This window comes from Podarcis cretensis (assembly GCF_951804945.1).
Source record: "Podarcis cretensis genome assembly, chromosome: 18".
NCBI classification, from domain to species: Eukaryota; Metazoa; Chordata; class Lepidosauria; order Squamata; family Lacertidae; genus Podarcis; species Podarcis cretensis.
Window position 1 is genome coordinate 5,148,003 of NC_137188.1, and position 13,363 is coordinate 5,161,365.

Consider the following 13,363-nt stretch of genomic DNA (forward strand, 5'->3'; position numbering starts at 1 on the left):
AGAAGGAGAAGGAGAAGAAGAAGAATTTGGACTTGATATCCCGCCTTTCACTCCCCTTAAGGAGTCTCAAAGCGGCTAACATTCTCCTTTCCCCTCCTCCCCCACAACAAACACTCTACGATACGATAATCTTTATTGTCATTGGCCCATACAGAACAACGAAATTGAAAAATCTACATAAGACATTCAAAAACAAGCCTGCTAACCCAACCTGGTTAGCCCCCTAAAAACTCTGATACCCCATTTTTAAAATACAATATACTCCCATAGAGACTCCTTACACTGCGTTTAAAACCAAAATCGCATTTGAATAGAAACTGTTTCTCAGGCGGCTAGTCCTAGTCTTTGTAACCCTGGACCTTCGTCCAGAAGGCAGAAGCTGAAAGAGATCATTTCCGGGGTGTGCACTCTCCTGCGCTATCTCTGCAGCTTTCTTATGGCACCTGGAAGCGTAGATTTGATCCGAGGTGGGAAGAGTGTGTCCAATTATTCTCTCCGCAATCTTTACAAGCATTGTTTTTCCCCTGAGCTGAGTGGGGCTGAGAGACTTCAGAGAAGTGTGACTGGCCCAAGGTCACCCAGCAGCTGCAGGTGGAGGAGCGGGGAAGCGAACCCGGTTCACCAGATTATGAGTCCACCGCTCTTAACCACTACACCACACTGGCTCTCGAAGGAGTTCCAGGTGGGACACAGATGATTCCTCACCAGATGCCAAACGTTGACACACTGTTCTCCGCTTCTGAGATGGGAAGTGGTGGCACCTTACAGCTTTCCTATATGTCAGGGGTGGAGAGCCTTTTCTCAGCTTGGGGGGTGGCTGCCTCGTATGCCATAATGGCAACTTTATAATAATAATAATAATAATTCTATTATTTGTACCCTGCCCATCTGACTGGGTTTCCACAGCCCTGCTACTTGGGGCTGCATGCTTTCAGTGGGCAGGCAAACGAGGGAGAGGAGCAATGGGTGCAACCCCATTGCCATAGAATTGTGGGTTGGAAGGGACACCCATGGTCATCTAGCCCAACCCCGTGCAACGGAGCAGGCTGCAACCCAGCCATGCAAAGAAAACCTCAGGTGTTCCTACACAAGCTGGAGGGCAAAGCAAGAAGTACCGTATTTTTTGCTCTCTAAGACTCACTTTTTCCCTCCTAAAAAGTAAGGGGAAATGTGTGTGCGTCTCATGAAGCGAATGCAGGCTGCGCAGCTATCCCAGAAGCCAGAACAGCAAGAGGGATTGCTGCTTTCACTGCACAGCAATCCCTCTTGCTGTTCTGGCTTCTGAGATTCAGAATATTTTTTTTCTTGTTTTCCTCCTCCAAAAACTAGGTGCGTCTTGTGGTCTGGTGCGTCTTATAGAGCGAAAAATACAGTACATCCCAGTCTGATTTGGGAAAAGCGGTCGCTGGGCTGATCCCAACAGGTGAGACACAGACGCCTGGAAGGCCACATAACAGCCCTTGGAATTAACTGATATTCCTTACACTGTTATGGGACGCGGGTGGCGCTGTGGGTTAAACCACAGAGCCTAGGACTTGCCGATCAGAAGGTCGGCAGTTCAAATCCCTGCAACAGAGTAAGCTCCCGTTGCTCGGTCCCTGCTCCTGCCAATCTAGCAGTTCAAAAGCACGTCAAAGTGCAAGTAGATAAATAGGTACCGCTCCAGCAGGAAGGTAAACGGCGTTTCTGGTTCACCAGAAGCTGCTCAGTCATGCTGGCCACACGACCCGGAAGCTGTACGCCGGCTCCCTCGGCCAATAAAGCGAGATGAGCGCCACAACCCTAGAGTCGGCCACGACTGGACCTAATGGTCAGGGGGTCCCTTTACCTTTACCTTACACTGTTATGCATGTATGTGTGCATATACCTGCAAGCGAATGAGTGTGTGTGTGGTATGTATGCACATTAAAAGCAAAACCCCAAACAAAAGAACACAGGATCATTCCTAACAACACGCAGCAACCGGAAACCATGGAAAAAGCCAGGGTGAAAAAGTTAAAAAAATAAAATAAATAAATACAATTCACTGGAAAAAAAACAAATGCTCTCCATATTCTCTCCATTCTGGAGCTAGCCTTTTAAAACTCCCTTACTCCTGATCTCCTGCTGAGTTCAGGGGCCTGGGACTCTTAGAAATAAGAACTAGTTGTCCACAGAATCGCAGAACTGCAGAGGGACCCCAAAGATCATCCAGCCCAACCTCGAAGAGGTGTCTGTTAGGGTACTTTTCCTTGACGCCCCCTCTGCCTACAGTCTGATGCTGTTCCTCCCAGAATCCTCTCTGAGTCCTGGGGTGAACAAGTTTCGGCTTGGGCCAGAGGATTCTGCAATCCTGGTCTGGATCAAATAACGGATCCTTCCATAGACAATACATGGGAGACGTCAGCTGATGGGCAAGGGAAGGGGTCGACTCCCGCTCCCATTGTCCTTGACCGTTGGCTATGCTGGCTGGGAATTATGGGAGTTGTAGTCCATCAACGAGGTTGAAGAAAAGTGGTTGTATCCTTCAACCTTGGGTCTCCAGAGGCTGTCGAGCAACAACTGCCTTCACCATCAGCCAGCTTAGCCAACACTCCAGGATGATGGGATTTGTATTCCAGCAACACCTGGAAACCGAAGGAGCTCTAAAGTCCCAATATCTTATCTATGGACATAATGCATACATGTTTTGCATTGTTTCATTATTATTACAATTTATTGAAGGCTGTTGCTAATTCAGCAGTTGACCCAGCTAAGGGATGATGGGAGTTGTAGTCCAACCCGAGACTGAAGAACATTCAGTTAGCGATAGCCTATAATAAACAGCAGCAGCTGTTGCACAATTGAGTGCAAAACCCGTGCAATATATTTAGCTAGATATAAAGGAACCTTGGTGTCCCTTCAGCTTTTGTGTCCTTCAGCTTTGGGTTCCCAAATCTAGACTACAAACCCCATCATCCTGGATAATCTGACTGATGACAATGGGAATCAGAAAATCATAGAATTGCAGAACTGGAAGGGAACCCTACGGTGACCTAGACCCAGCAATCGCAAGAATCTCAGCTAAAGCATCCGTAGCAGATGGACACCCAACCTCTGCTTAGGAAGGAGGCAAATTATGGGCTGGATCTGGACCCCCCGCCCTCTGCCTCCCCGCCAACAAAAAGGTATTTCCGTCAACAGACATCTTGTGTGCCTAGAGAGGCTGATAAACTAGCGGCAACTGACAAAGAGCCCTGGAAATTAAGCCCCCCTTGTTCCCCTTCTCTGAAGCCAGGGCTGAGAATGTGCCAATAACATCAGTTACAACAAATAACAGTAGCAGTCGTAATAATAGCTGCTGTCATTATTATCATCAAAATCCCGCACCAATGAAAGTTGGATTCTGGACTATAAATCCTTGCAAAACGTAAGTGCGGTTCCACTAATCTTCTTTTTTTTTTTTTGGCATAATTTATTGTGCTGCACCTCCCACAAATTTTGCATCACTAATTTTGAGTTCCACTAGGCAAATCATGGGGGGGGGGCATCAAATCGCACCCACAGCCCATCCAAGCACTAGAATTCCCATCCAGGCAGCCCTGCCTTGCGCCCTGAGCTTCTGCCAAGCGTTCCCTGTACACTTTCAGACTTCTCTGTCTGGTCATGAGGACTAGTGCCTCGCCTTTCAAAAGTGAAACTAATAAATTAAATTTTGCATTTTTTTTGTTCACTTCTGCACGGACCAGTGCTGCCTAAACCTACCTACCTAAATCCAGAAACCTTCGTTTGTTTTTTTAAAAAAAACAAAACCAGAAAAGAAAACAAGTCATTAGAAGTCAAAAGGCAAGCTTACATATCGGCAGAAGGCACAGATAAAACAGTAATTGTTTTAGGAATACAAAAAGGGAGGCGCGAGGAAGTCAATGAAACAAGTGAATGAAAGCTAAGATTGAAAATATTGGAAGTGTTTTTAATTGTTTTTGTTTCGTTTCGTTAATTCAATGTTCTACGTAGTGTTTTTGTTTTTGTATTGTATTATATTGATTTGTTTAATTCTTTTTCTTTCTTTTTGTAATCTTTAAACTCTTAATAAATATATATATATATATTTTAAAAAAGTAATTGTTTTAAACCAGGAAAGCCTAAAGCCCTTACTCCCTTCCCCAGGAAAAAAAGAAAAGTATCAGTCAGAGCACCAGGCAGAGAAACGTATGGGATTTCCCCCTTGCGTTGCTCTTGTTCATTCCATAATACATTAAGGAACAGTGAGGACTAGGAACTTGCTTTTTTTAAAATTAAAAAGAGAGAGAGAGAGAAAGAAAAGAAAAGCAGAGCTTCTCAGGAAGCTAGATCCTGTGGCCACCGTCTCATTCTGCAGCTTTTTGGCGATGGTCAAATATCGCGGACACATACAGCCCTGCCAAAGGTCAGTTATTATTTCCTAGAGGCCTCCCTAGCAGGCAAACCTGCTGCTGCCGCCTCTGCCCCACACAATCTGGGCATTTCCTCCTCCTACCTGAGATGTTGCTTGGCGACGGCAGCCGTTTGCAAAGGCCACAGGTATGGCCTGGCCGCACGCTCTGGCTGGCAGCAACCAAGCCGGGTCGGTTTTTCTTCGCGTGAAGTTTCAGGGGGGTGGGGGGAGACTCCGGGGGTGCTGGTGGCGTGCAGCCTGTTTACCTGGGGTCTGGAAGTTTATACGCCTCATCTCCACAGGGTCCTTGGGGTGGTGAGGGGTGATCTCTGCGTTGTTCAACATGCATTTGATGCGCGGCTCCGAGTCTTTTCGTTTGCTGAGGAGCAGGAGGAAGAGAGAGAGAGCAGATAAAAGACAAGGCTTTAAGGAGTGTGTTCAGCGCTGCACCTCTGTCAGTTTTGGGGACCCCCTGGTGCCCCTCCAAATGTTGCCAGGAGTCATAGCAGCCAACGGTCAGGGAGGATGGGAGCCCAAGAGTCCAGCAACTTTTGGGCCGGGGAGGGGGGCATAGCTGTCAACTTTCAAATTTAAAAATAAGGGATCAGCAGCCTCACCTGCTGGGATATCTAACAATCCGGGATAGCAGCGGGAAACGGCGCTGGAATAAGGGAATTTCCCGCAAAAATAGGGAAGGTGGACAGCTGTGGAAGGGGGAAGTCATGGGTACCCTCCCCCAACTTGGCTTAAAAGGTAAAGGGACCCCTGACCATTAGGTCCAGTCGTGACTGACTCTGGGGTTGCGGCGCTCATCTCGCTTTACTGGCCGAGGGAGCTGGCGTACAGCTTCCGGGTCATGTGGCCAGCATGACTAAGCCGCTTCTGGTGAACCAGAACGCCGTTTACCTTCCCGCTGGAGCGGTACCTATTTATCTACTTGCACTTTGACGTGCTTTCGAACTGCTAGGTTGGCAGGAGCAGGGACCGAGCAACGGGAGCTCACCCCGTCGCGGGGATTCAAACCGCCGACCTTCTGATCGACAAGCCCTAGGCTCTGTGGTTTAACCCACAGCGCCACCTGCGTCCCTCAACTTGGCTTACGCTGCGCTTAAATGAAAAACAGCACCACCACAAAACTGCACATTACGGTTCCCAAACAGGCTCTCAAAAGCAGTGTCAAATTAATTCTGACAAAATCTGTGCAGGGCAAAGTGAATCTCATGAGGCAGGGTGTTCCACAGTCTAGTTGTTGCTACCTAGATTTCCAACAGCCGAGGGAACGAGCGTTAAAACCAGAAGAATGCTTGGCTTTGATAAGTTATGGCTGCTGAATGTCAGGACGGTCAGACAGGCAGGACAATTCACAGGTCAGAATGAAGACTCGAGACTCAACGCGAAGTCGACTTTTTTATTATTCAGAAAAGGAGAACGCAGCGGAGTTCATCTAGGCTTGAAGATGTTGCTGGGACAGACATCTCCTCCAAGCGGATAAAAACTACGGCAAGGAGGAGACAAGGCCCTTTGTGATCTGGGAGTCCCCAGGCTCTGTGGTTAAGGCCATAAGAAAAGGCTTCTGGATCAGGCCAGGGGGCCACCAACCTGTTACCCCCAAACCCCTAAACGGAGGCCAAACCATCTCATCCTCCTTGCCTATCCACCAAGATCAGCCAGAAAGTTTTTCCTTCACGGATGGAGAGGGAACAATGGAAAATATCACCTAAGAAGCAATACCTAGTCTGTGGAACTCTCTGCCTCATGAGAATCCATTTTGTCCCATCCTTGGTGATTTTCTGCCTCCAAGCTAAGGCTTTTTCTTGTTACTTTCCTCTTGCCTTTTCTGTTTCACTAAATGTATCCTCCCCCCCCCCCCCCGGCTTTTGTTTAGCAGTGATTATCTTTTAACGGCATGATCTGGAATTTAGATGTTGTTTGCGTAGTGGTTTTAATTGCCTTGTGAGCTTCCCTTGCCTGTTCTGTTAAGGTTGGAAAAGTGGGATATAAACAATGCAAATAAATAAAGACAAACAGCACCCGGCCCTATCAGGGTTTCGTTGCGGTTTTTTCCAAGAAGAAAAAGCAGCGTCAACATACAAAACGTCAAATCTATGGTTGGAAGCCAGCAATCCAATAGCCAGCCATCTGGAAAGCCCAAACTTTATTGTCTAAAGCCTTGAGAAATGGCTTGTTCTCCCCCCCTGAGGTCTCCTCAACTAACTGCAAATCAACTTTTATGGGAGAACCCTGAGCTCTAGTGCGAGTGGAGAAATATGTGACCCACACCCAAATAATTCCAAGAGCCTAGGAGTGTTGCCAGGAAACTACCCTCTCCAACTGCAACCTGTTTTTGGACAGGTTGCAATATCGTTCCCTTTGGGTTGTCCTCCCTCTTTAAAAGGTAAAGGTATCCCTGCCCGTACGGGCCAGTCTTGACAGACTCTGGGGTTGTGCGCCCATCTCACTTAAGAGGCCAAGGGCCAGCGCTGTCCGGAGACACTTCCGGGTCACGTGGCCAGCGTGACATCGCTGCTCTGGCGAGCCAGAGCCGCACACGGAAACGCCGTTTACCTTCCCGCTGGTAAGCGGTCCCTATTTATCTACTTGCACCCGGAGGTGCTTTCGAACTGCTAGGTTGGCAGGCGCTGGGACCGAGCAGCGGGAGCGCACCCCGCCGCAGGGATTCGAACCGCCGACCTTTTGATCGGCAAGCCCTAGGCGCTGAGGCTTTAACCCACAGCGCCACCTGCGTCCCCCCTCCCTCTTTACTCAAGGGTTAAACCTTGCTGGCACTTTTAGGAGCAGTGATGTTTCAGTAGCTCAGCTGCAGCTTAAAGTGCCACCTTTGTTTTACTGATTGCCTTTTGGTTCCTAAGGTGCACCTGACTGCCACCTGAATCAGCTTTTAAAAACTCTTACCTGTCTGGTTTGCTGTCCAGGGAAGCAGTAGAAAAAGAAAGAAAGAAAGAAAAAAGAAGAGAAGGAGGAAAAGATAAAGATGAGGTTAGTAAGAGTCGCCCTTCACACCCTTTCACCAGGACTCTCAACCATCTGAATTGTAGGAATCTTTAAAATAGTGGCTCGTATATACCTGTATACCTGAAGGAGCGTCTCCACCCCCATCGTTCTGCCCGGACACTGAGATACAGCGCCGAGGGCCTTCTGGCGGTTCCCTCATTGCAAGAAGTGAGGTTACAGGGAACCAGACAGAGGGCCTTCTCGGTGGTGGCGCCCACCCTGTGGAACGCCCTCCCATTAGATGTCAAGGAAATAAACAGCTATCCTATTTTTAAAAGACATCTGAAGGCAGCCCTGTTTAGGGAAGTTTTTAATGTTTTATCGTGTTTTTACTACTCGATTGGGAGCCGCCCAGAGTGGCTGGGGAAACTCAGCCAGATGGGCGGGGTATAAATAATAAATCGTGTGTGATTGGTCCCTTGCAACATATTGTCTCCGGTCATGGCAGCTCCTGACACTTCTGTAGGAAGCGAATGGCATCCCTTACCTCCCCCCCCCCCCGCACAATCTTCCACATTTATTTATTTATTCACCGATTTGATTTATATCCCATGTTTCCTCCAAGGAGCTCAGAGGGTGGCAAGTACATAAAACCTTCGTGTTCCTTCGTTTTATCCTCACCATGTCCATGTGAGGTAGGGCAGTCTGAGAAAAGAAGTGGACTGGTCCTCATGGTCACTCAGTGGGCAGGATTCGAACCCTGGTCTCCCAGGTCCGAGCCCAATACTCTAACTCAGCCCAACTCTTTTTGAGCCACTGCCTCCTTGGTTCCGCAAACTCATCCCCAGTGCCTGCTACCCTATAAAAAAGGCGTTATTCGAAGTTTTGCATGCCACCGCTAAGGAAGATTGCAACGCAATAGATTTCAAAATGTCCATGATTACACCATGTTAAAAGTACAATGAAAATGGCTTAGTTTAACGCCATAAAATGGATGAACTCAGGACTCTGGGGTTGGAAGGGACTTCTAGAGTTATCCAGTCCAGCCCCCAGCCATGTACGAATCGCAGCTAAATCACATGCGAAGATTCAAACGGAGCTGATTCTCGTTTCGCTGTGTCCCCACAAGCACCGTACATTCAAGAGTGAGATGCCGTATTAAACATACGTCCATCACAGTCCATCACAAAGCGGCCATGGCTTCCCCCACCCCCAAAGGATTCTGGGGGGGTGTAGTTTGCTAAGGGTGCTGAGAGTCGCTTGCAGGTCATCCCCACGAATCTGGCGGAAGGAAGGAGCCATCTTGCGCCAGGTCCAAACCTCGCAGTCTTCTCCCAGCTCTCCAGCACTTCAAAGGTTAGAGCGCTTTAACAGTCGACCCCTTTCCCCAGGGAACTCTGGGAATTGCAGCTCTGCGGGGTTGCCCCCCAACAACTCCTGGCTACTTTAGCAAACTACAATTCCCAGGATTCATTGGGGTGAGGGAGGAGCCATTATTGTTTTATCAGGGGTGCCCAAACTTTATTCAGAGAGGGCCAGATTTGATAAAGTGAACATGTGTGAGGGCCGACCAAAGCTGCTGAGCTTTTTTAAGGATTTTACCCCAGGACATATACCGTATTTTTCGCTCTATAAGACGCCCCTTTCCCCTCCTAAAAAGTAAGAGGAAACGTGTGTGCGGCTCTTTGGGGCTGCCCTTCTTCCTCCTCGGGGAAAAGCCCCCAAGAGCCGCACACATACTCCGCACGCTCTTTAAAGGGAGTCTGGCTCTTGGGGGAGCCTTAGCTGCGCGCAGCCTCTCCCGGGCGGGGGGTGAAGGCTCCCCTTGCCCGGGAGAGGCTGTGCGCGGCCATCCCATAAGCCAGGACAGCAAGCTTCTGGGATTCAGTATATTTTTTTTCTTGTTTTCCTCTTCCAAAAACGAGGTGCGTCTTATAGAGCGAAAAATACGGTGCTGCCATGGGGGCCGGATTAAATCGACCGGCGGGTCGAATGAGGCCCCTGAAACAGACTTTGGACATGCCTGTTTTAAGTGGTATGATTCTGCTTCTAATGCATAGTGGTGCCTGGATATAGTGACACCAGCTTTTGGAAGACCGTGAGTTGTTGAGTACCCCCTGCCTCCCAGCACGCCCCCCTCAAGATGACCCCACTGACCCACAGGGGCAGTATCACCCACTCTGAGAACCACTGCCCTAACCACTACACCGCACAGCCAGCAGCATGGGGGTTAACACACATGCTTTGGAAGCGCAAAACGTGCACGCAAACCTCACTTACTTTTTGTAGAGGAGGATTGCGATGACGATGCAGATGATGAACACCACGGCCAAGACGGGTCCAATCACCCAGATCAGTCCCTCCTCGCCGTCAATCTTTGGCTGTGGGTCAGGGTTGTCTATCTGGATCGGGTCTGAAAAGGGGCTGGCAGTGTATAACTGAGGGAGTGGGAGAGAAAACAAGGAGAGCCGAGGGAAGGGAATCAGTAACGTGCAGGCTCCAAACGTGGAGTCACTTAGAATCAAACAGCTGGAAGAGGGACCCCAGCGGTCCTCTAGTCCAGCCCCCGGCTGCAATGTAATAATAATAATAATAATAATAATAATAATAATTTCTATTTATACCCCGCCCTCCCCAGCCAAGGCCGGGCTCAGGGCGGCTAACAAGCAATAATAAAAACAAGCTGAATGAGTGCAACTTAAAAACAAGATTAAAATACAACATTAAAATATTGAAACATTAAAATATTAAAATGCAGCCTCATCACAGGAGGAAAAAGGAAAAAGGAAAAAGAAAGCAGAAACCCTTGCACTAAGGTAAAGGCAAAGGACCCCTGGACGGTTAAGTCCAGTCCAAGGCGACTATGGGGTTGCAACATTCATCTCGCTTTTCAGGCCAAGAGATCTGGCGTTTGTCCACAGACAGCTTTTCCGGGTCATGTGGCCAGCAGGACTAAACCGCTTCTGGCACAGCGTGACACCGTGACGAAAACCAGAGCGCACGGAAATGCCGTTTACCTTCCCGCCGGAGCGGTACCTATTTATCTACTTGCGCTGGCGTGCTTTCGAACTGCTACGTTGGCCGGAGCTGGGACCGAGCAACGGGAGCTCACCCTGTCGCGGGGATCCAAATCACATTGGATGCAATCTGTCTGAGCCAAGAGAATCCAGAGCATTACGCACAAAGTTCAGAAGCAGGAGAGGACTCACCGGATCGGAGGCCCGCAGCACCGCCAGGACGAAAATGACGTACTTCTGACCGGGTTCCAAGGCTTTGTTATCAAAGCCGTTGTACTGCTTCAAGTCCCCGAGGATGAAGTAGGAGGGCAGGGTGTGGAAGCGGGCTGCGATGTAGGGCTTGTGGAGGTCCAGCTGGCGGGAGTGGCGGAGGCTGCGGCGTTGCACCCGCGAGATCTGCATCAACTGCAGAAGGGGACCACGAGGAAGGAGGTTCAAATCAGCTATGCGAGGCACCACAGAGATTGAGAAGAAGGCAAGACAAAAGCTTCCAGGTGCACAAAAGTATGGTTACTCTTCTCCTTTATTAAACTATCCCAGCCTCCCTCAGGGAGAACAGTCTCAGAAGAAAATATAAGGGTCTGGGCAGTGTTTACTGCAGAGGCCGGCAAGGCTTACGACGCAGGAAACTGCGCCTGCGCAGAAGTGATTTTCGGCATCTCGGCATGCGCACAAGTGATTTCCGGAGCTGTGAAAGAGAGCCCCCGTACTGCGCTGGTTTAGCGCAGTGCGTGGGGACTCGCCGAGCGGGTGGCTCAGTTCGGGGGTGGCTCAGTTCGGGGGTGGCTCATGGGCCAGTTAAACAACCCTTATGGGCCGCTTCTGGCCCATGGGCCTTAGGTTGCTGACCTCTGGTTTACTGAGACCAACATGTCCCCCACCTCCGCAGATATACCGTATTTTTCGCTCTATAAGACGCACCAGACCACAAGACGCACCTAGTTTTTGGAGGAGGAAAATAAGAAAAAAAATATTCTGAATCCCAGAAGCCAGAACAGCAAGAGGGATGGTTGCGCAGTGAAAGCAGTGATCCCTTTTGCTGTTCTGGCTTCTGGGAAAGCTGTGCAGCCTGCATTCGCTCCATAAGGCGCACACACATTTCCCCTTACTTTTTAGGAGGGAAAAAGTGAGCCTTATACAGCAAAAAATACGGTAATTCCTTCTTCACAGTTGGAGGAATCTTTCACCCAGCGTGAAGCTTGAACCCATGACCTTGAGATTTAAAAGTCTCGTGCTGACCTATCCCTCAGGGGCACAATAGCGGTGCGGTAACAAAACTTCTAGCACGTTTGCAAAGCTAAGCGGGGCCCGGTGTGGTTTCCAATCGGATGGGGGACCCTGTTCTGAGATTCCTGTACTGCAAGAGGTTAAGCTAGATGACCCTCAGGGGGTCCCTTCCAACGTTGCGATTCTTTGGAAGAATCAGAGACCAAAGACCAAAGCTTGGCTGTGCCTAAATATGCCCCTGGAAGAGGGTTTACCGTATTTTTTGCACCATAACACTCACTTTTTTCCTCCTAAAAAGTAATGGGAAACGTCTGTGCGTGTTATGGAGGGAAGGCCTACGGGTGGCATGCCTACGGATTTTCCTCCTCTAAAAACTACGTGCGTGTTATAGAACGCAAAATACGGTATATTTGAAAATGTGTTGAGCCTCCACACTGCTATGGAAGTTCCTTCTAAGCCAGGTATGGGGGGCATTTTGGGGCCTCTGCTTGTTGCTGAACTACAACTCCCATCATCCCTGGCAACTGCCAATGCTGGCTGTGGATGATGGGAGTTGTAGTTCTGCAGTACCCAGAGGGCAGGAGCTCCCCCTCCCTGCCCCACAACAAGCTGTCCCAAGCCCTCCATCCATGGGCTACATAAAACCTCTATGCACCACTTTCAAATCTTCTCCCTGCGGCAATGAGGTCTAGAAACTTGTGAGTGCCCACAGCTAGAAACATGCAGGTTTCCGAGGTGCAGTAGACTCTGTCTCCTGACTCACAAGTTTGTAGGCTTCTGTAAATATCCAGGGTTGACTTTCTCCGACATTTGCTGAGGTCTTAGAGAAGTGCTTCCCAAACTTTTTTGCCCCCCCCCCCGTTCCATAAACTCACCCCCAGTTTCCTCTACCCTATAAAAAGCATTGTTCAGAATAGCAGTTTGCAGAATCCACTAAAGAAGCGAATAGTAAAAGGAAAATCCAGAAAATTCAGAACAGCGGTTTGCAGAACCCACTGAAAAGGAGAACAGTAAAAGAAAATCCAGAACAGCAACATTTAATTGCGCATTTATTCAAATGAATTCAACAAACCGGATAAACCTGATGGAGTGATACCAGCTTTTCAAAGTTTGGTAGTCGTTTATTGCTCCAGCGCCCCCCGCCGCCTCTTTGCACCCCCTAAATCATCCCACTGCCCCCCATTCTTTGATCTACCCAAGAGGATTCTGGGAGATGTCCTGGGCCAACCCCGAGTATACACAAGAAGGCTGGGGTGCGGGGTACATGAATGACAGCTGCCACTCACCTCCTCCAAGTCAATCTCTTCCGGACTGTGGTATATGTTCTGAAACTGGCCGCTTTTGGATTTCTTCAGGGGAACGACGATGATGTAGTATGCCCTGGCAGATCAGGAAAGGAGAAGGAACTGAGATGGGGAACAGGCTAAAAAGGAAAGAGAGAATGGCAGCGAAGCGCCAACCTAGCTAAGAAATAAAACGTTAAAGGTGGAATGAAATACCACAGAATTTTAAACTTTTTTAAAAAAGGGATATAGGGCAATTTGTCTTTTTATTGTGTTTAATATTTTGTCCGGAGCCCTCCAGAGTAGCTGGGGCAAGCCGGTCAGATGGGCGGCATATTAATAATAAGATTATTATTATTTGTCTGTTTGCATTTCTTAGTACAGAAAATATTGATCTGATGTGTAGAGATCTTTCCTGTTCTGTTTAGTTCAGGAGGGTTCTGGAAGGTTTCTTCTGTGTGAAAGAAGGTTCTTGTTTGGGTTATTCCTTCTGAGAAGCTGAGTACAGC

General features: G+C 48.8%; 1 protein-coding gene across 14 annotated transcripts in view; it reads right to left on the reverse strand.

Annotated features, from left to right (window-relative positions):
* Positions 1–13,363, reverse strand: part of PTPRS (protein tyrosine phosphatase receptor type S) — a 327,352-nt gene that overhangs the window by 42,391 nt on the left and 271,598 nt on the right. For all 14 annotated transcript variants that reach the window (XM_079960405.1, XM_079960406.1, XM_079960400.1 and 11 more), the window contains 4 exons: positions 12,858–12,951; positions 10,537–10,749; positions 9,608–9,765; positions 4,642–4,754 (listed from right to left, as the gene is read on the reverse strand). In XM_079960405.1, the coding sequence (XP_079816531.1) occupies positions 4,642–4,754; positions 9,608–9,765; positions 10,537–10,749; positions 12,858–12,951 (578 nt within the window). The remainder of the gene's footprint in view (positions 1–4,641; positions 4,755–9,607; positions 9,766–10,536; positions 10,750–12,857; positions 12,952–13,363) is intronic.